Here is a 22214-nt window from a genome sequence, read left to right on the forward strand (position 1 = left end):
TCTGATAAAAATGTTAAAAGTCTCATGCCCAGTTTGAGATCAACAGAAGCATAGTGGGGGGTGAACCCAAGTGAGCACAGTTATCCACCTTTTTGAAATAAGTCATCATTCATCTATTCTCAGATCAACTGTATCAATCACTGAGGAGGGTAAAAGTTTATCCACAGTTTACCCGCCTTTATTTACCACTGGAAATAATCTCAATGACTGTTATCACTGACTGAGTGCTCCTCATTTTAAGGAAAATGATACACATGTGTAAAACCTGTAGATTACACTGTAAAAGGAATACTGTAAAATTTTCAGTAACTTACTGGCAGCATTTAGCTTATAAGTTGCTGTAAATACATTTAACAGTATGATTACTGTAAATCTAATCACAGCCCCACAGTACTGTAACTGTTATTACAATAACAATCACAGTGCTGTAACTGTTATCACAGTAATAAACACATTACTGTAATGGTTATTACAGTAATAAACAGCCTGCTGTGTTGTTTTACCACAGATCTAATTCAACTATTGTAAAAGGTATTACTGTATTAATTTTAATATTATAAATTAATAACTGTAGACTAATTGCATATTGTAAAATGAAGACAGTTTTTAATCACAAAAATGTAATCTATTTCATCAATCAACGGAACTCTTCCTTAAATATTTTAAAAACAATATACGTTAAAGGGTTTTAGTTTGGCTGTTTCACATTAATTAAAGTCCATCATAAAACTTAAGGAACATACTTTAACTTTAATAGAACATTTTTCCCAAAAAATCAAATTAAATGCTTTGGCCAATATACGCCGATACCAATACAGACATGCTGTTTGTTTGAAGTCGGAAGTTGGATTTTGCTAAAGGGGGAAATTCCGACCCCCGACGTGGTCTCGAACGCAGCTCTAAATCTTGTTACAGCTGTTCCTGGGATATTTCAGTGTGAACAAAAGTGATTGGCTGACCCATGGACAGACCGACATCGCTTTTTTTGGTAAAAGTCATGCCCCTGTCGTGGCTAAACCAAAAGAACGTGTTGCCCTCTTTTTCAGGTGTCTGTATTCCAGTACGGGTTGTGTAGGGATGTGACTGAGTAACGCTAGAACCGGTTTGTAGTGGTGTAGCAGTAATTTCCTACAGCACATGAACGCCTCACGAGTAGCTCCTTGGAAACGCCCTTTTGGGTGGGCCCAGACAAAACACTCTTCGTGTCCTTTCAATTACAGTAATACACTGCGGGTACGGAAAAAGTGCAATTTACAACCCATGTGTCATTATAGTGAATATAATAATATAATATAGTAGTGTTGATGACATCGTGCGGTTAACTAGTCGAAGACGGTTCACACTGGACTCGGGTTTGTGTCTCGAGTAGCGGCAGATGATGATGATGGTGATGATGGTGATGAGAGTATTGCTGCTGCTGAGTTGGTTTTGTGTAGGTGAGTAAATTATAAAAATGATTAATCTTCTTTTAGCTGGACTCAATGTATAGCTACCCTGTTTTTTTTTCCTGACTGTAAAGACTCAGCAGTGAACTAATTAAATCAGTAGCAGACCTACACAGTTACTGTAGACATGTACAATTTTATTATTTTCTATATGTTATTTCCAATTTATGCCTGCCTGCTTTACACTCCTATTCGACTACGTTTTTATTAAAAAAAAATATTGTAATTTTTACTTCACTCCATTTATTTAAGAGCTGAGGTGACCAGTTGCTTTGATTTGAATCACAAAACAAAATGTCATGTATTATTATAGTTTCAAATATTTTTTGTTGAGTCAAAGAAACGTAGACTTACTTTCAAAAAATAACTTTATTATTCAAAATAAATACATTAAATAAAACTTATAAAGGCAAAACAAATAAATGTGTATATACAAAATAAACAAACCTATGTATTATTGTAGATATTAAGATCAATTTCAACATTTTGTAATATAAAACTCCAAAATGAGTCATTTGTAACAAAGAGCACTTTCACTGTTAATACTTAAAGTGCATTCAGCCAAGAAAAAAAAAGTACTGTGTGTACTTTGTAAGCATGTACTTCTACTCAAGCAGCATTTTTTGCAGGACAGCATGTTCTTGCATTGTGAGTATTGCTACTTGCACTCAAGTAAAGATCTGGATACTTTGTCCACCACTGAACTTAATAATGATGAACATCCTTGAAATGAGAATTTTCGTTCACATGACATGATTTTGTGTACTCTGATATATATGTACATCCTTTAAAAGGTTACTAACAAGTATGCTGAAATATAGATACATGTCCAAATTTTCCCCATCTGTCTTACTGCATAACAACCTGGTCACAGGCAGGTTTGACCAGGTCTCAGTTGATACGGATATGGATAAGAGGCGTTGCCTGTCCTGGCAGAGGCAGAGCTGGTAGGACTAGAGCATCCACTAGGGATAACTAGGCACCGCAGTTCAGAAAGGAAGTGTGCGGTCAGTCTGCTTCCTCGGTTAAAGCAGTGAAGAAGAAGAATTTAACACCCACAAACATTTGAGTCTCAGGAGGCCTTGCAGTTTTTGAAACCAGCTTCAAGCTTTGGTTAAAGCAAATGTAGGGATTTGGGATGAACAGCTTGAAATTGCATTACTTTCATACTAAATCACAACCTGACTGAATAGCAGTTGCTGTTTAGATAAAGAAATAAAATAAGTTGGATATTGGTTCAGCCAGGTTGCATTGGATGCTAAGTCAGATAAGTAGGGATGCGGCTAACAATTATTTTCATAGTTGATTAATCAGTCAGTTATTTTCTTGATTAATTGATTGATAGTTGTTTGTTTTGAAATGTCAGCAAAACGAAAAATGCTGATCAGTGTTTCCCCAAGCCTAATAATGTCTTCAAATGACTTGTTTTACTCACAACCCAAAGATATTTCGTTTACCATCATAGAGGTGTAAAGAAACGAAAAAAGACTTTCTTTCTTAAATAAATACTCAAACCGCGTAAGTGATTATCAAAATAGTTGCTGATTCATTGTGGCAGCTCTGCTGGTCACACATTTTAAAACTTGAAACTTTGTTGTGTTTTCCTTTAGTTGTCGTCTTTGTGTTGAATGCTACCGCAAAACATAATTTCGGTTGTGTATAGAGCAATAACGTCTGATTTAATGTGATGAAGGAGTGAAATAATAATTTTCCGCAGGTGCAAGGTGCTGGAAAATCTTGAAAAGTTCTTGAAAAGTTGTAGGGGCCCTGAAAAGTGTCACTTCTAATAATAGCCTTGTATTGATTGTATTTTTCACAGTGGTTCTATTTATTATCTCACACTGGTGGGCTTTCATGTAGTGTGCAGCTTTAAGTAGTGTATTTGTGGTTGGTCTTATTGTCTACCTGCCCAGAGTCAAGAGATGCAAATGAGCTCTTAGCTAACTGGTGCTGGTTGACATATATTTAGAAGGTTTGTACTCAGTTTCTTTTGGCCTTCGTCTACAGGCGTCTTGTCTGATCAGGAAAACTACGGGGAAATTCTCAGGATAAGGCTGCACAGAAAGGCCCAAACCATCCAGTTCAGCCCTAAGTTCAAATCAGGTGTGAAGATCGTGTGGACACGTGAACGTGACGACTCTTGGGATTCATGGGACTCTTGGAACAAGCCGATGGGTGACTTCGTAATACGCAGTTTAACCCAGGAACACAGTGGCACCTACAAAATGAAAGACAAACATCAGGCACTGTTGTATACCCGGACCATTGATGTCGTAGGTGAGGATCCTTCTTAGTTCTCAGTTGATTTAATTTCCTTTCTTGGCACTTCTTGTTGTCATGACACCGGCTGTCACTCATCTTTGTTGGTCTCAATACTTGTGATAACCTGTTTAAGGTAAAGACTCAACGGTCTCATGTTTTATAACTGAGTGAATGTTGGAATTGATTACTTCAGATAACTTCCTAACATACTTTAACTCCAAGTTTTGTTATTGTTGTTGTTGTTTTTTCTTTATTAAAGTATCAGTATAATACATGCAAAAAGGCACGTCGTATTTAAGACAATACAATCCACAACAGGACGATTTACAATTACACAATGACAACAATAAATACTGAAATAAAGAAAGAATACACACACATACAAAGGTCATTGAGGAATAAAGGTTCGTGGATACTCATAAAGATGTAGAGCTTTTTCAATTTTGCAGCATTTCACATATTTTTATGTTGTATTATCTTTTTTAGAAATACAGCAAATATAGGAGTAGTTTTTAAGAAACGACTTTTGCGTATGAAATATTTTGCCAAAATAATAAAATGATTACTGCCAAACTCTGTTTTTTTGTCCTTGATTTGGAGACCAAACATTATGTTTTCATACATTAGAAACAAAATAATTTGATCATTATAAGTTGTCTAATAGAGAGGTGACGTCACCCCCCCCCTCTGGTGGCCCGTCATGGGACCTAACTTAGGAAAAAATATGAATGGTAGTCAGTGGTGTAATTTGAAAGACTACATACCTAGAATTCGTGTAAGTGAGTCAGGACTTTCTTCCTCCAAAAGCTAACGTTAGCCACTGAAGCTAAGTTCAAACAAAACAAAAAAAATAAATTGTCTCTCGCCATAGATGGTTCATGTGTGTTTACGAAGTTAGGTCCCATGAGGCATACTGGAAGGAGCGTGACTTCGCCTGTCTATACTGAACAAAAGGTTTTATTTATTTTCAAGAGAAAATAAAGATGTTCCATTTTTGCAACATTTGAATTACAGAAAGTACAAATATTAAAGTTAATCTTTTGATTTAAAGAGTCATCAAACGCATAAACCTCGTTCATTAACTTATTTCATGTTCGGTGGAATTGAAAAAGAGAGGTGGCTCTGACTCTGGCTCTTAATCTTAACCATAAAATTGTTGGTGCATTCTTGGAACATATTATTTTTCCTCTTTAGCAGTGAAAGGAAACAAACTGAAGAGAGGATAGTCCTTAATAATTAATTATTGCATTTTTATCTATAAAGCTACACTCATCTATAACTAATGAAGCCTCTTGTGGAATAACCACAGAATAGGTCAGCATGTGTATTATTGCTTGTGGGATTGCCTTAATTACTTCATTATATAACCTGTTAGTACAAACAAGATTGTATTTTCCAGTTATTATATATTATTATTATTATAAATGTATAATCGATCAGGGACCTTCTGTCTTTTCCATACTGTTGCCATGTGTCAGGTAAAGTTATGTTGTATATGAGTTTCCAGTAATGGAGGACTTGTTGGTGAAAAGCAGATAGCTTCACAGGTTGTTTGAAAATATCAAAGTCACATCTAAATATGAAATTTATATCACCAGAATTCCTGATGCTTGTGGACAGAAGAGAAAACTGAAAACCATATAAATATCTTGATCAATTTGTCAGATATATCCAGTGAATAGGCTGGATACATAAGTCTAGATAAACTCTCCATCTTCTTAAATATAATTGACAAGTCTCTTTGAAGTCAAATATTAAGAATAGTCCTACTGATCTGCATATTATTTTTCTATTTTCCTAACATTTTTATGTTTTGTAATGATGATCTCTAAATATTAGAGATATTGATGAAGTTGTATCAGCCCTCAGATGTGTGCTTTGGTTAAAAGCGCCTGCTAAGTGAAGTTATAAATAGTAAAATTGTAAATATTTAACTTGATTCTTTACTGGGATATAGTACTCATTAATCTCAGGGTATTTGGGAATAACCAATAACTCACATTTTTGCATACTGAAATGTAAAACCAGGAACTTTTGCAAAGAGAGAGAGAGAGAGAGGGAGAGAGATTACTTTAACCACGAGTAGTTTTGTCTGTCTCAGAAAACAGTTGCTGCAGTCAGCTCAGATTTACACTTTTGCAGTCAAAAAAACATCAAAAAGGAGCCACTGCTGCAGCGTAATCTACTTCTCCAACTTCTGTTCATCCATATGTTCACTCTTTAATTTAATAACTAATCTTATATATATTAATTATATAGTATTAATCAATTGCATTTTGTTTTTTGAACCCATACTAAAATCCTTCAATGGTGAAGGCGCGATCCACTCTACTCTACCTCTGATTGGCTTAGGCTGACAACAGCATTTCTCAAGGTTTTGCTGTTCGGATCTGCTGTCTTCTGCAGATTATCTTGAAATTGTTAAAGGCATAATCTGCAACATTACCCTAAAAAACAATGTATAGACTATGACCCACTATGGACTACACTATAGACTATAGACTGTGTGTGGTGGTGGCTGTATCTGCAGCTGCCCTCTGCCTCTATTTCTTAGTTAGCTGTGTTCAGGACACTTTACTGTACCGACCCAGTATGCCTGTGTTTGACGTCTTGTACGACGAATGACACAACACGATGATCAGCTGTCTTGCTGGTATGTTAAGGAGCAGCTCAGATGAATCCTGCCGATTCTACCTCTAAACCATAAAAATACTTTAAATGCAGTCCATTTACAGTATAGGTAGCAACCTAGTTTTCTAAATGTCTAACAACATTTCAGACACTGCTGTTCAGTGCTGCTGCACTGTGACTGGATTGCTGAATGCCTTCAGATCTCTTTAATCCACCAAAGTGACTGGCATCAATGCTTTTTCTCACCCTTCACAACTTCTTGAGGCCTAAGCCAGTCAGAGGCGGTGCAGGGCGGGTCAAGCCTTCACTGGAGTAGGATGGGATTAGGTTAGCTGTTTCCATTTGGAGAATCGTGACACCCCTCGCTTGTAGCCAATCATTTTAAAGAAGAATTTGAAGATGTAAATGACAGTTGTGAGGGAATAAAACCAATGATCTTGTGGTAAACATTTACATTGATTTGAATCAAACTGAATCAAATCAACTAGCAGTTTTAAATTCAGCGTACAGTCACAAGAGTGTTATTGACCTTCTTATCTAACTCTCATAACCACGTTTCCCAAAAGTCCCAAAACTATTCTTTCAAGACAATCACAGGTGCCACGCTGTGAAAGACAAAGCTTACACCAGTAACTAAGACTACACGGGATGAGTCTTTGGCACTCGAAAGATTTTGCCTGGAGAATCACTTTGACATCCTCTGTCTTGTGTGTCCTCTTTTCCAGCAAACACAGAGTCCTATGAACGGAGTCCCGGTGAAAGCCTCAGCATCAGTTTTAATCTGGATATGCAAAACTGCAACATTTTCTTCTACTCAAGAACTCACCAAAGAACAGGAAAGACTGAGGTGGTTCGTTATGGCTCGCTGAAGGATGACGCCGACTGCGCAGGGTTTAAGTGGCACTTCCCATGTCAGATTGAAAATCAGCACCTCGGAATGTCATGCGACGGGCGCATTGAGTTCAGAGATGAAAATGGCAACACGGCCTTAGTGGTGAACCTGCATATGAAGTGTAAGTAACATGCGCTTTGTAATAAGTGTCAAATGACTGTGATTGAATTATCGTCTTGTCATAAAAAAAACTTTGCATTTAGCCTCTTTGGTTTGTTTTTAGCTTTTACTCATCCAAAACAGTTTCACAGAGGTTTCAAGGAGTTGTACAGCTGTGTCAACCCAAAAGAAATCACTCAATCCTGATCCTAAACCCAGATTTTCCAACTTACTCTTTTTCTCTTACACGTACTATTCCTATTTACTATTACTGTACTGTACCTAACCTGGTAACTAGAGTTAATGTGATGCACCAGTATTGACGATAACCACGATATTGATATGTTAAAAATATAAATTTGGTCTACATATCATGTAAATAGTATTGCTCCTCTTAAACATACTGTATGATATCACGATAGCCTGACCTGCAACTAATGTTTTTTTCCTACATGCAACTTTGTCTTAAAATAACCTTTTGGTCTGTGATTTTCATAAAATTACCATCACATGTTTCCACATCATTGGGTGTCATTTTTGTGTTTTACGTCCCAGATAGTTTCACAGTCGTACACATCAGGGAAAAGCAGCATATTCTCACTTTTGAGAGGCTTGAGTTTGACGAGCTTTCAAATTGCACAATTAATCATTGATGAAAATTGTTGGTGATATTTTTTCAGCCCATCGACTAATCGACTTTTTGTTTCAGCATCAATGACTGACATGTCTAAAGTTGGTATTGGATTTGGTATTTTCTGCGGTATATTGTTCTGCTGTACCTGCGTGAAGTGCTGCTGCGGAGGGAGTGACAGCTCTTCTGAAAAGGAAGACGCTGAGACTCCTGATGCTGAACCCATTACATCTTACCAGGAGGTGAGTACATTCTGCATAAAAGCTCCCTGACGCTTCTGTGTGTTTGCGGAAGAGCGTCCTGCTGTTGAAATTGTTTGTGTACCCAGTGTGTTTCTGTGTCAAACTGCAGTCTGAAACTCAGCCTGTTAGACCGGGGTCAGCACAGCCCAGTCCACGCCACCCTGCTCAGCGCCCTCGCACTCCGACTGGCCCGCAGGTTAGTGTGTGTTGCTTTTTCATAGAGAATTTCCTTTTGTTTATTCGCTTCATCCTCCTCTTATGTGTTGTGTGTCCCTGCACTTTGCAGATACACAGTCGTCCGCGTAAACCGCCAGCTTATTCTAAGGTATGATGACCTGCTACCCAGCAGTCTGAGCTACCCACACACACGATTAAAAAACTGTATTTGTATTTTTCAGTACCTTTTTACAGACCAATTGTTTTTTTTTATAGTTCTGTGGTGTTGTTTGTGCTTGTCAGTGTTTCACCAAATTAATAATAAGGCCTTAAATATATTGAATTTTGTTTATTTTTCTATTTCAGTCAGTTTGCCAGGTTTCATTTAGGAAAAATAAAGAGAATAATTTTCTGTCTTTTCCTATAGCGTCTTACTCTAGGTTGTAGGTGTTAGGGAGTTTTAGGCCTTTTTTTTTTTTAAGGAATTTCAAAGTCCATTAAATTCTTCCTATTTCAGAGTTTTAGAGCCTTTGGCCCCCATTGCTGTGATCTAAAAAAAGAACATTTGTGTACTTACAGATCAAAAGTGAAGAATCAGGACATGAAACAGATGGAAACAACACAAGTGAAGGAGATTCCGTTTTCCTGAAAATGGTAAGAATCAAAGCAGCATCAATGACAAAAGACAACACAACAAATCATATATTCAATGCAACTTGAGGCTTTAAAAGAGTTCTGTAACATTCAGCAAACTGTGGCAAACAATCAGTGCCTTGACAATATGCAAACAGCACTTTGTTGATTCACAGAAAACTAAACAGTCTAGCAATTCATTTACTATTTTCCAATCAGTTTAGCACAACTTTCTACTTTTGTTTTGATTCTGTCAAGAGGTACACAGGGTAAGATAAAGGAAAATAAAATAATTTTCTTTACTTACCCAGTGTCTGGCTTTGTTGGACTCCTGTTTGTGTTGCCAAATTGATGACTGAAACTTGGACTTCTGGTCACACATCACTTGGATGAACAAATAAACTTGAGGAGCCTCAGTTGTTCTTACTTAAATATATGAGTTTAATACAACACACATCTGTCGACAGAGGAGATCTGGGTACAGTGTGTAAATACATGGATACATTTCACACCAAAAGCAGTTTTATACAGAACGCCTTACATCATACAGAATCATGTATCATCATGACACTAGACAGGAGGGCACGAGATAAGATGTGTGTCTCTCTGCTCCTAATATAAATCATGAAGCACTGTAATCTGAAGGGCACTAAGGCCTCTCTGGTCAACCACATCAGGCGACAATATATATCAAACACATTATTGAAGTTATTAAAAGCTGTCTTAACCTGGGAAATATCTGAAAATATCTGGAAATATCTGTGGTAATAATTTAATTTGACATGAATATTGTCTACATAGCACCTGTGAAACAAACTAATACCTGTAAATGTATTTATGGCACTTAATTTATGGCATTAATATCAGCTGCTTGGTTATGATACTCTGATACTCAGTGATATGTCTGTCCCTCTCTCTCCTCAGGGTTCAACTCCAAAAGCCACGCTAGATGTTCCAACTGTCCCTATCCATGTTGAGTCTGACCACGACGAGCCGCGGTTCGAACTGAAGGGGGTGACCTTTCCCTCGGTGCTCAGTTCAGACTCAGCTTGCGCTGATGTTTATAACTCAGACAAACTCAACTTCCTCTGAAAGCCTTCATTTCCGCAGGTGCACTCAAATTTCTAAACTTATTCTCATTACTGTGACAATGAAGTAATAGTTCAGCATTTTGGGAAATGCATTTTCACTTACACATTCGCCAGTGGCTTCTTGGAGTCTGGAGCTGGTTGCCTGGCAACTGGTTCCGGCCAAGAAATAGTCACCCAGTGAAAGACAGATGTGATGAAATGGATTAAAGGAACAAGATATAATGATAATTGATGAATTTAAGAGGTGTTGGTGGGTAAATGAAGTTATTACAGAACAGTGGTGTGTGGAGTGGTGTCAGTCCTCTCATCTAATTGCCGGCAAGAGGAGAATAAGCGTATTTCCGAAAATGCTGGACTAATCTTTTTACATTTATACTCCTTCTAGGGCACTCACGCAGAAAGACACATAGACTTCTCACTAACCGACAAATCTGTTCTTTCACATACCGCAAACTCCACAATGTTCCTTTGTGCCAAATTTTAGTTTAAAAAATTTAAGAAAAAAACAAGGAACGAGTTCGAATCTGGGTCATTCACATTTAATTTAGTTTCACTACTAACCATAGAGCCTTCAAAAGCCAGTGTGGCCAGCAGAGCATGAAACTTGGATCACAGTTTCAAAGCCATAGGTGAAAGGGAAATTAAAAAAAAAAAAGTAGCTTTCTCAAAATTAAGAGTGCCTGCATTATTTAAAATAATTTTCTACCTCGTGAGTCTCATTCAAAGAGTCTTTCAGTTTCTCATAGTACTGAAGGAATACATTTATCGTTCCTGCACATTTGTCAGGGTTACAACATTCACTGCAGACCAGGGGCTGCATTACAGAAACCTCCCAACAGGCAGCTCCTATCTTAACTGTTTGGTAACCGTGGTAAGAAGAGTTAAGACCTGATTTAGGAAAAAATTACACAAGCATTCTAACTTCTGAAATAAACTCTCCTAACTTTTGGCTAACATTTAAGCAGTCCAAATTTAAAATTTTAGCTAACTTCCTATCAGTGGATAACCATATCGTCACCTAACAGTCAGTAAACGTAGTGTTAGCTAATAGTTGCTAATGGTTAGCTTACTTGTTTAATCCATATGGCTGCTCTTTTATTGCTTCTACACAATTGATGCCCGATATGATGGAGACTGTTTACTCTCTTAGGTCACTTTCTTACTTTTATCTTCCGAGTTAGCACTGTTAAACCTCAGACCTTAAACCCCCCCTCCAGTAAAAATCACATTTTTAACCTTGTTAACATGTCCATGTGGTGTTTTTCATGTTTTTCCAAGACAAATCAGGAGTAAAATAAGCAGTAAATGGCACGTCTGAACATTTCTTGCTCTGAAACTTCAGTGAGCAGGGTCAGTCTAAAAAAAAACAAACTGATTCAGTCTTCAGTCAGGCTGGGTTTATGATGTCATAATCCTAAGGAACCAATCTAATGATCGAGGGGGTGGCGCTATACATATCATTAGCAGTGATGCCCCGCCCACAGGAAAAGCTGGATATAGCTAGTTACTGTGATTAGCTAGTAAAACAGAGGAGAAACCATGTGCAGCTATTTAGGGGTGGGGCTTAGGGTGTGTGGAGAGGGCAGGGACTATTTACATATTCATGAATCCTGGAGTACTAAATGAAGGCGAGATATAGAGCTATATGTAAGCTATTTTAACATATTTTAACAATACTTTGCAAAAAAAAAAAAAACAGCAGACATTTTTTTTACTTCTTGCAGAGCAGTTTAAGAAGTTTTTAAGAAGTTTCTGTAATGCAGCCCCAACTTGACTTTTCAGGGAAAATGCAGTCATCAAGTATCCTTACCTCTGCAAAACTCTGGATTAGATGTAAACATTCTCCTGTCCTTTGGGATTCATCTTGTAGATCTATTTAAAGCTTTGTTGTTTTATGTGATGCTTACATTATATGCAGCTTAGTGTGAATTGTGAAGTAACTTCAAACAAGCTGTGGATGTTTACTAACATTGATATATAGCTACTGTGCTGCAGAAATATTTGCATTTGGCTCAGAGATGGATTATTATGGAGTGATTAGAGGTGTCACAATGCCCCCAAATCCATTTTTCACTTTGACTTTCGATTTTAGGACCACAAGTCAATCCAGTTTTCGATTTAAACATTGTTTTTCTGCAATAACGGCTATACCATTGTTAAATTATCGAGCTCTCGCCTGCAGAGATCCACCAGCGCCCCTTTCACGAAGGCAGCCTTGTGGGTAACCTGAATCATAATATGTGACGTAGACTAGAGGATTTGTTGCAGGAAGTGAGTCTGCAGGGAGTTTTGACTGGTTATGAAACAGTCTCAGTTTAACACTGATGCCTCTATATGACCTACATATGCAAAAAAGACCATCAGTGAGCTGATTTGCTATTTTTATGAGTTATCCTCAACGCCTGCCACTGGGTCGGCATGCAAAAAACATAATGGGAGAACAGCTGATCCTGTCCTTCATTTTGATTCAATTTTGATACTGAAATTGAACTTTGATTTAGATTTAGATTTTTAATTGTGACATCCCTAATAGTGATTGTAATAGTTATGTTACATTTACTGTGTAAAAATACATTTTCCTTATGCATATTTCCAATGGCATAATGCCATAAAAACACCTCTGCATTACATTCGTGTCAAGATTAGCACCTTAAAGGCATGACTTTAAAAGTCTAACTTCACATATATCCATCATTTGTGACTTTAACACACGCAAGCCATTCACTTGACTACAGCTGCAATGTCTGCATGTCTCCACTTTGTCACTAACATGTACACTAAACACACTAAACACAATGCTTTAATATTTATTCATTACATGAATGTCAGTTCTGTGAATTTAAATTATTTATTTATGCATGTCATAGTTAGGATGGTTGAGTAAATATGGTGGGGTAGAGTGGGGTAGTATTTTGCACTAACTGGAGCCTTTTGAGAACATGAGGAGCTCTAAGACATTTCCTAACAAGGGACCATTTTGTGTTTGCACTATATCTCTGTATTTATAAACTTTGTGTCGGGTAATAAAAGCTAATAAAATGTAACTGAATGTATTTGTACTTGTACTGCTGTCTTCATGTCTTCACATACAACATAATCCACTAGTCATTCCGAGACAACACTGTAAGCACCACCCACCCAACATGTCACCACGCAGCCAAAAGCTCATCCAAGCATAGAAATTCTTTCCCACCACACCAACTGGTTCACAGAAGAAACTCGACTGAGCAGGAGTTAACAGCGGCGGAGCCTTTTGTGTGTTGAAAAGAAGAACTACAGAGCAATAAATCTGTTTGTTGCACGAGACAATAACCAATTCTTTGTAGACACGTTTGTTACCCTCGGTGATCCTGAAAGTCTCTCCAGGTTTATTACATCCTTGTCCTTTAAGTACGACCACAGAGGATTAATGCCTGAAATGCAAAACAAAACAAAATATGAACGAACACCTGATCTAATCCTAACTTTGAGGAAAAAACTTTTGTCTTCACTTTACTGCTGATCCATACTGCTCTTGGTTTTAAGGATAGTACTCAATAACATTTTCAAATTTAAATTAATAATGCAAAAATTATAACTGCATCAAAATATCAATTATGCGAGTCAAAATCTTACCACTGCATTGACATCACATAATTGGTAACCTCTACCCAGAATAAATTAAACATACATTTATCCTATATCTTTATATATTTATTTGTATTTTATCCCTTTCAGCTGCTATGTAATTTTTTAGCAATAATTATCTGTGCAAAGCTACATCAATACTGCATTTACTGTACATTTCCACTAATATTCTTATTTATAATGTTATTGTTTTTATTTGTAGTATAGATATTTTTTAAACATGTATTATTTTTATATTGTTAAATATTGCAGTATAATGCACATATTTTTACATGACTTTTTATTTCTCTTTTCTGTTTTTCTTATGATTCTCTATGCTTATATATTTCTGTTCTTGAATGGGGGCAACTGTAACACAACCTAATTTTCCTGGAGGTTAGTAAAGTATTTCTGATTCTGACATTTTGAACTTCAGATGCCAAGAACAGCCATGCATGTAAACATTTTTTTTAATAAGATCACAATTTAATTATCTCATCGTGTCGAGATAACAAATCTCATTTCTCACAAAAATTAGTTGTTGTTTTTTTTGTTTTCTTGTGATAACAGATTAATTCATCACATTATTTTAAGAAAAAAAAAGGCACCCTGCACTCACCTGTGAAGCTGCAGCCGAGCAAGCGGAGGACTGACCTGAATGTTCTCTCACAGCAAGACACGAGACAGCCTCTGCTGGTGTTACATCATGTGCACTGCTATTACTTAACTGTTTTATTTTTGTCCATACTGTTTGTAATACAAGTGATAACACTCAGATCATTCCTCATCATCAGTAAGGAGAAGACTAGCCTGGCTGTAGGGTGCTGTGACTGCTCAACTCTGAACTGCATAAGTTAAATTTAGACCATCAGTGAGAAGATTTGTATAGTTTCGGTTAATGTCTGCCATCAGGTCTGATTTTCCTTGAAATGAGATGAAACAAATCTGTGTTTACATTCTCCAGGTCCACAGGAGTCTGCAAAATCAACACTATGAAAGTTCCTTGTAGAATTAATATATTCATTGATTGAGTTGTTAAGCCAATCTCGACTGCAAACAGTTGCAGTTCAACAGATCTGAAGCAACATTTATTTGGAGTCGTCTCCTAATAAATGTTCTGGCCGCCTGATGGGTGCAAATGCATCATATCCTCTCTTCTAGCTCTGTTTTTGTCTGCACCACCTCCCGAGGGAAACATCTGGTTCTTTTGCCTCTAAATGCCCACTTTGTTCACAAGCTTGTTACTAAATTTGTCTGTCTGTCTTTGGGCTTTTTCACTATAAACAGCTGAGTGTTACAACCAAACATTATGCTGTGAGACTAAACTAAAACATTAAGGTTGCGTGCCAGAAAACCAAAACAGGCTCAAAGAGGCAACAAAGCTCTGTAGAGTGGAGAGGATCTGCAGTTTCATTTGATAACTCTTCTACATATAGTCATTTTTTCCATTGTTATAAAAAGTAGCTCAATTTACACACATTTTATCTTCTGTGTGTGACTCAGATAATCACATTAGGCATTTACAGTAAGATTATCATCAAATAATCATTCTGCAAATACATTTAGGTATCACATTATCATCGCTCTCTATCTTTGTTTCCGTGATGATGCAGAGAGATGCTGACACATCAGTGAGCTCACAGTTAGTTTCACTGCAGATTCATATCTGGCCCACTCCATCACAACAAAGTGTGGGAGGGAAGTGAGTTTTGCTTCTGCGGGGTGAGCTAGTGGGAATGATGATTCTGGCGCCGAGGTCAGGTTGTTCCACTCGACTGGAGCGGCACTGGGGATGAAGATCGTCGATGTGACCCCGCTGGATCAAAAGGGCTTCCAGCTGACTGAGCAGCGGGGAACCAATCAGGCACAGGGGACTGAAGAGACCGTCAGCAGAGCAAAGGTCAGCAGGGGTTGAAGAAATTGATGGTGGTGAATGGAAACAGACATCAAAGATGAGACTGGCTGCTTGATACTGGACTATGTTAGTTTCTTGACAAATCCTGACCTAAGAGAGATATTTTGACATGTGGTCCATTACCAACTATTGGATGGTTTGCCGTGAAATTTGGTAAATGGCTTCGTCTCTACATGAGCTAAGGCTTGAAAAATGTTGCCTAAATGCAGCTTTAGAGACTGTTCTTTTTTATTTGTGTGATTGTGAAAAAAAAAGAAAGAGGACAGTTTATGATCTGATCTGTGGAATCCAATCCTCTGTGCACATCCAATCTTGCTATTGCAGCTTTTCAGTTCCTTTTTATGTGATTACAGTTATTTATAATAGTAAAAATAGGGAAAACAAAAGAGTTTTTCTGATTAAAAATCCCACAGACTTTATTTCCCATAATAGTTTGACACACATACAGAAACCATTAGTGTTACTATTTTCCGAACCAACATTACCATCACCTCTGTCCATCTTCACTCCTGTCCCCTCCACCCTCTCGGGCGGTCACTAATCCCCTTTCCTCTTCTCCACTGCCTTAAGCCGGCCCTCCAGGCTGCTCAGCCGGTGGTCCACTGAACAAGTCTTTTCAGAGCCTGAAGTGAGCAGCGTCAGCAGGACGCACGCCAGCACCAGGCCGCCCACTCGAACCGCCGTGGTGTCTGCAGTGGCCGTCTTGTCGGTCACGATCAGTCCAAAAAGCCAGAGCGCTAAGACGGTTTTCACCACCCAGAACACCCGCCTCAAAATGCAGATGAACAGACGAAGGACAATGGTCAGCACCCAGTAGCCAATGAGGGCCACCAGACCCCACTGGGCGATGGCGGTCACACCCTCCGGAGTGAAGCGGGGCAACGTCAGGGCAACTGTGGAAGGAGGAAATTCAGCTTAGGCACAGTTTCATAAGGAATAAAGCTTGACAATACCCGCCTATTACACAGGAAGCAACAGGAGTAAACACCCACTCTCAAAGGGAGTGGCAGACAAAGTGCCAGAGGGGGAGGTGAGTCTGCATATTTTCACTTACAACTTTCATTGCCACAGATCCTCTCATACTCTAGATAACTGTTTGCAGTGACCTACACACACTCAGTGGCTCAGCCGTACACACAGACATACACTCATAAACATGAGCCACCCTGGTACCCACCGTCGAATCCCGTGACCCTGAGGATCTCTGTGACGTAAACAGCGATGACGTTCAGGCCGCTGGCAGCTCCTTCAGCCAGGAATCGGATAACCATCTCCAGAAACTGTGGTGGTGTGGAGGGAGGGTGGAGACATGTTTTACGTTCTTATTAAACACAGTAACAATGAAGAGCAGCAGCATTCTGATCACGGTCATGCAGAGAGGAGAGACGGATCCATTTACAAAAACACAGCCAGCCTAGATGTATTGTGGCTCCAATGCACAGTACAATTCATACCTCTGGTTTATATAACAGCAGCTGTTTGTACAAACTTAATGAGATGTTTTGGATTATTACATGTATGTTTGTAGGAGGTACTTAGTGACAGTCAGTGTATTAGCCGCAGTAGATGGCGGTTGTCACTCCTCCAGTTCGTACAAGCAGAGAGGAGAACCAGAATAGAAGCTAAGCAATTTACTGCTGTGGACAGGGTCGGCAACAAATCATATTTTAGCAACTTAAAAAAGGTCCACCTAAAAAATATCAATAGCAGTTTAAGTGTACATTACATTTAGACTATTTTCACTGCTTTACCTTGCCATCAGAAAGCCTTTTCTGATGCGAAACCAATGTTTTATAAGGTGCCAAACATCACTCTCCCCACACAATAACACAAACTCACTGACTGGGGCAACGGTTGATCAGCAACCTGTGTTTGCAAGGAAAAATGACTGATTTCACCTATGGAGTTTGGTTGTTTTCAGGACAGTGATGTTTGGCACCTATAAAACGTTGGATTCCTGTCAGAAAAGACTGTCTGATGGCAAGGTAAAGCAGTGAAAACATTCTAAATATAGCATAGACTTAAACTTCTCCAAACTGAGGGTGTGCTGACCACCATCTACTGTAGGTAAGACACTGACTATAGAGAACTCTTATAGAGTGTAAGTGCTGCCGAGCTGCACCTTAAGATAGAAGAAGTGCTGTATTGTTGACTTGGACAAACAGCTGTGCATGCAAGTGACAGCTGGACATTGAGTGCCCCTCTCTATTCCTGTACAGTCTCTGGTCACCTCCCCCCAAAATCACACACACACACACACACACACACTCTCTCTCTCACTGTACAGCCTCATCAGGCAAGGTCAAGGGTAGCCCAGTAAGTTGGACAAGTATCTTATCTGCACCTGTTGCACTGCACACTGGCTCATACGTGAGGACTGTCCAGCATGTCAGCAGGAGTCAAGCATCTGTCACTCCATGTCGGTGTGTGTATATCAGTAGAACACACGCTTAATCATTTACCGCTCTGCCTGGTGTTTAAAGGCTCAGTTTCACGGCCAGTTACATTCAAGAATTGTCATGATACCAGGATTTTAAACTGGATTACATTTTTTTCATTTCATTTAACAGGTATTTAGAATTGCATAACAACCATCCAATGCAATGAAGAGCTACTGCTAAATTCCAATGCTCATCCCTAGAAGAGCATCGATTGTAAAATCCTGCAAACACTGTGCACCAGCACATAATACCAGCCTGTTGCAGATATATGTTCATTATACACACAGTGCTGGTACAGAAAAGGTCAATGAAAAAGTCACATTTCAAAGACTGAACTGAGGTCTTGAATGAGCACTTAGATATCTTTTTTTTGCACAGCTCTGGTACTTTGGATACTGTGATTAATTAATACTTATACTTAAATGGTTTAATGAAGACTGATCAATTAATGCCAAAGGCAGGCTGGTGCAGCCAGGTGTGTCACCCATAAAGGCCAGTAAAGTACCACCGATATTGTACTTACTTTCAGATAACTTTAGATTAATGCTTTATCTCTGATTTGAGGATTCAAATTTAAGGACTAACAGTGCACAACATGCACATCCAAAAAACCTTAAAAAGCACTGTATCAAAAAAAAGAAAGAAAAAAAAGTCAGACAGATCTGCACTGATAGCTCCCAGTAAAATCAGCAAATCTGTGAAGAAATCCCTGACAGATCTTGAAGGAATGTTGCTCTGTTACATTTATTAATCATACAAGTTACTGGGATCTATTTGTGTGTCCAGATCTTTTGTGTAACTTCTGCCTTGACGATTAAATTTTAGAGCTGCGATTATTTGATAAGTTGTCCACTATTTAAGTAATACCTGACTATTTTGCTAAACAACTAATCATTTTTTAAAAAAAATGTACAAATTCTCTGTTTTCAGCTTCTCAAAGTTGAACATTTTCTGGTGTGTTTACTCCTCTATGACAGTGAAATATCTCTGGGTTGTGGACAAAACAAGACATTTGAGGATGTCACCTTGGGCTTTGGAAAAACAACAATCAACATAATAATTTTTCATTATTTTTGACATTTTTCAGAAGAAAAAAAACAAATCGAGTAATTGAGAAAATGTTCTACAGATTAATCGATAATGAAAATAATGGTTAGTTGCAGCCTTAGCTCACAGTATATTTTACATAGTAACTTTATAACTATAATTATCTTAAAGGCATGCTGCTCTGTTACCTTCAGGTTTAATGGGCTCTATCTGTGCAGTGTGCACATCTTTTTCCCCCCAACTTTTGCCTTGAGAATTAAATTTGATCAATAATTAGATTTTCTCTCAGTTTATACTGTGCTTTATCACTGGAAACCAAACTCAGATGCGATAACACTCATAAAAAGTCTATTTCTCACTCATGGATCATGTACACACCCTGCGTTTTGCATTCAGAGCTACCAGCTGAGTCATATCGAACAACTTCAGCCTACTTACCAGCACTCATAACACTACAAGCTCACAGGCAGGACGATACTGTGGCCTCTCATCATGCAAATATCACTATGGGAACACACATACAGTCTGGTCACAGCTCCAACCACAGTCATGCTCCTACTCTCTGCTCTAACTAACTATGGGCTGACATGAGAGGACTCTGCAGGCTAGATGGAGACACCCAGGAAGTTTCTTACCATGGCCACCGTATAGACGTTCTCCTGACCAAGCAAAGACTCAAGAAACAACAGTGCACTCTGGGAGAAAAGGGAGCCACAGCAGACAGCAGAAGAGTGTGTGTCAGGGGAGGGATGCATGGATATAAGAAGACATGAAATGAGGGCAGAGAAGATGAGGGGATCAGGGGAGAGATTAACAAGTTGAGGGGCGATGGAGAGAGGAATGTGTGTGAAGGGTGGGTGGATGGATGGATGGATGGATGGATGGAGAGAGGACATGACAGAGTTGGAGTAGAAAATTAGTGATCAGGTTCAGTTATTGATAAAGAATAGTGACAGAATAGTGACAGTGAAGTTAGATCAAGCACCCAGTAAAATAGGATATTAAGAAGATAAAAGGAGCCAGAAGCAGCAGGGATGGTGCACCTCAGCCGCTGACCGGATCACTCCGCTTCCCACCACCGACTCCGCGTAACGCTGGATCTCCTGGCAGGTCCCGGCGATCACAGTCCGGAGGGTGACCGCCGGTGGTTGGTTGCTCCCTCCGGCCGGCTTGGCCTGCTCGACTTCAGCTCCAGCCCGGCTCACCGCCAACCCGAGCACCAAGGCGCAGATGGTGAGGAAACGCCGAGCCATGGCACATCCACCGCGCCCAGACGCACAAAAAGTCATTGTTGAGAGATTTGAGAGCAATAAAAATAGGGGGAGAAAAAAAAAAGTGTGTGCACAGGTTAACACTCTGCAGCCCAGAACAGGTCGAGCAGCTTGCGTTCAGTGAGTCAAGACAGCGTTGTAAAATCAAAGACTTAAAAATGGCTTCTGTTGGGAGTAGAGCGTTTTTAAATCAACATGCTGCAGCGCACAAAAGGCAGAAAATCAGAGCCAACTTCTAAAAATAACACTCCAACTGATTCAAGTGTCCAATCTGCAAATTAGACTAAATCAGTTGCTTTATAAACCCTCACTGACTCAATGCGAGCTGAGTATTTAATTATAAACTTTGGCAGCGCTGCAAATATCCAATCTAGGATCTCTCAAGGACGCTCCGGCAGCATTAACAGTAGCTATATTTGGTAAGAAACTGTTAAAGGCTTAGGTCCAGCCGTCTTCAAGATATCGGATGCAGCAGGAACTTAATAAAAACGGATAAGGATGCAGAAACGTCTCCAAAAGTTCTCATGTGGCGGCTTTGCGCGTAAAAGAAAGAATCGTTAAAAAAAAAACGCGATGACGTTGAGCCGACCACGAGCCTCCTAAAGCCTCTTATTTCAGCGTTGAGCCCCACACCACTCAAGTTTGCTGTTCCTTTGTCTCCCAGCTGGCATCAAATGCTCCGCTGCGATGGATTATGTTGCACAACCTTTAAAAAACCACCTCCCTTGTCGCCGTTCCCGCATGACGCTCCCTTCCTTCCAGCGTTTCTAACGACAGTTTCCAATATGCACGTCTACAGCTTCAGGCAGGAGGAGGAGGAGGAGGAGGGGTGGAGGAAGGCGCTCTGCGCACGGATAAACAGAGATTTGCACACTGGGACTTGTGGTTTAATGTGCCAGGTCAAATGTTAAAGGCATACTATGCAGCATTTGCTTTCAAAAAACAACAACTTTGTAGACTCAAAAATAATCCCATTAAATCAGGGGTGTCAAACTCACACTCATCCCTGGCGATTATGGTCGCTCTCAAAGGCATGATTGTAAATGTAAAACTATACAAATGCATCTACTTTTTTATTACATGACATCATTGCTTTTGCATTTGAGTATTGGTTTTAATAATAACTTAATAATTAGCTCTGAAAACAGATGTATAGGAAAAAATAATGATGGATAAGTGATACAATTTTCTTTAAAAAAAAATAAAAATAAAAATACAGTCAGTAATAAAGTCAGAATAACAATAAGTGTTGTTTTTTTTTGCCAACAAGCAAGGTTTCAAATCCAAAATGTAAAAATGAAGTGACAGCATTTTGCTTGGCTGCTACAATTAATGTCACAAACTACAGTACAACTACTTGGCAAGAGCACCACTGCTGGAAACAGCTGTATGATACTGAGACGTTATCTGGCATATTCTAACTTCTAGCAGCCTGACACCTTCAGTGTCAAGTTAACATCGGGATGCATTCTGGGACATGAAGTTTATGACCGCTGTCTTTTTGTAACACAGTCTAGAATTATATGGCACAAAATAAAGTATTTGCGAGCTTTTGTGGGGCACAAAAAACATGGGATGCCAGGCTGAATTTGGCCCAAGGGCCTGCTTGAGTTTGACTCGTGCTCTAAAATGTCACTTATGACCACACTGGAAGTGTGTGATGGTGTTCGTATCTGCTGTCTGCCTGTGTTTTCTTTTTTTTTATATATATATATTGCTGTGTTCAGAATGTTTCTGGGCTTCTGCCTGTTTGGTGTGTAGCCCCTGTCTAGTTCATGTTATGAGTCTACGAAACAGAGATTGATGGTCATGTCATGAGTGACAGCTGAGCCCCAACTTTTGATTGAGTCGG

At 39.0% G+C, this 22214-nt stretch overlaps 2 protein-coding genes across 3 annotated transcripts; one reads left to right on the forward strand and one right to left on the reverse strand.

The window, feature by feature from the left end:
* Positions 1-1182: 1182 nt before the first annotated feature.
* LOC146326890 (uncharacterized) lies at positions 1183-10981 on the forward strand. Its single transcript, XM_084718275.1, has 9 exons — positions 1183-1436; positions 3453-3738; positions 6610-6650; positions 7064-7351; positions 8039-8202; positions 8312-8398; positions 8489-8527; positions 8938-9012; positions 9916-10981. Exons 1-9 carry the CDS (start codon positions 1376-1378, stop codon positions 10081-10083), a joined length of 1209 nt encoding a protein of 402 aa, XP_084574401.1. The 5' UTR covers positions 1183-1375; the 3' UTR covers positions 10084-10981.
* Positions 10982-15992: 5011 nt separating this feature from the next.
* On the reverse strand, positions 15993-21154 carry LOC146326891 (uncharacterized). 2 transcript variants are annotated; one of them, XM_084719256.1, is made up of 4 exons: positions 20135-21154; positions 19727-19786; positions 16781-16883; positions 15993-16496 (listed from the first exon to the last, which is right to left on the reverse strand). In XM_084719256.1, exons 1-4 carry the CDS (start codon positions 20378-20380, stop codon positions 16141-16143), a joined length of 765 nt encoding a protein of 254 aa, XP_084575382.1. In that variant the 5' UTR covers positions 20381-21154; the 3' UTR covers positions 15993-16140. The 2 variants fall into 2 exon arrangements, with proteins under 2 accessions (XP_084575382.1, XP_084575383.1); XM_084719257.1 differs by lacking the exon at positions 19727-19786 and having other exon boundaries at positions 20135-21149.
* Positions 21155-22214: the final 1060 nt, after the last annotated feature.

Source organism: Lutjanus erythropterus, chromosome 5, assembly GCF_056507025.1.
Source record: "Lutjanus erythropterus isolate fLutEry1 chromosome 5, fLutEry1.hap2, whole genome shotgun sequence".
Taxonomy (NCBI): Eukaryota; Metazoa; Chordata; class Actinopteri; order Lutjaniformes; family Lutjanidae; genus Lutjanus; species Lutjanus erythropterus.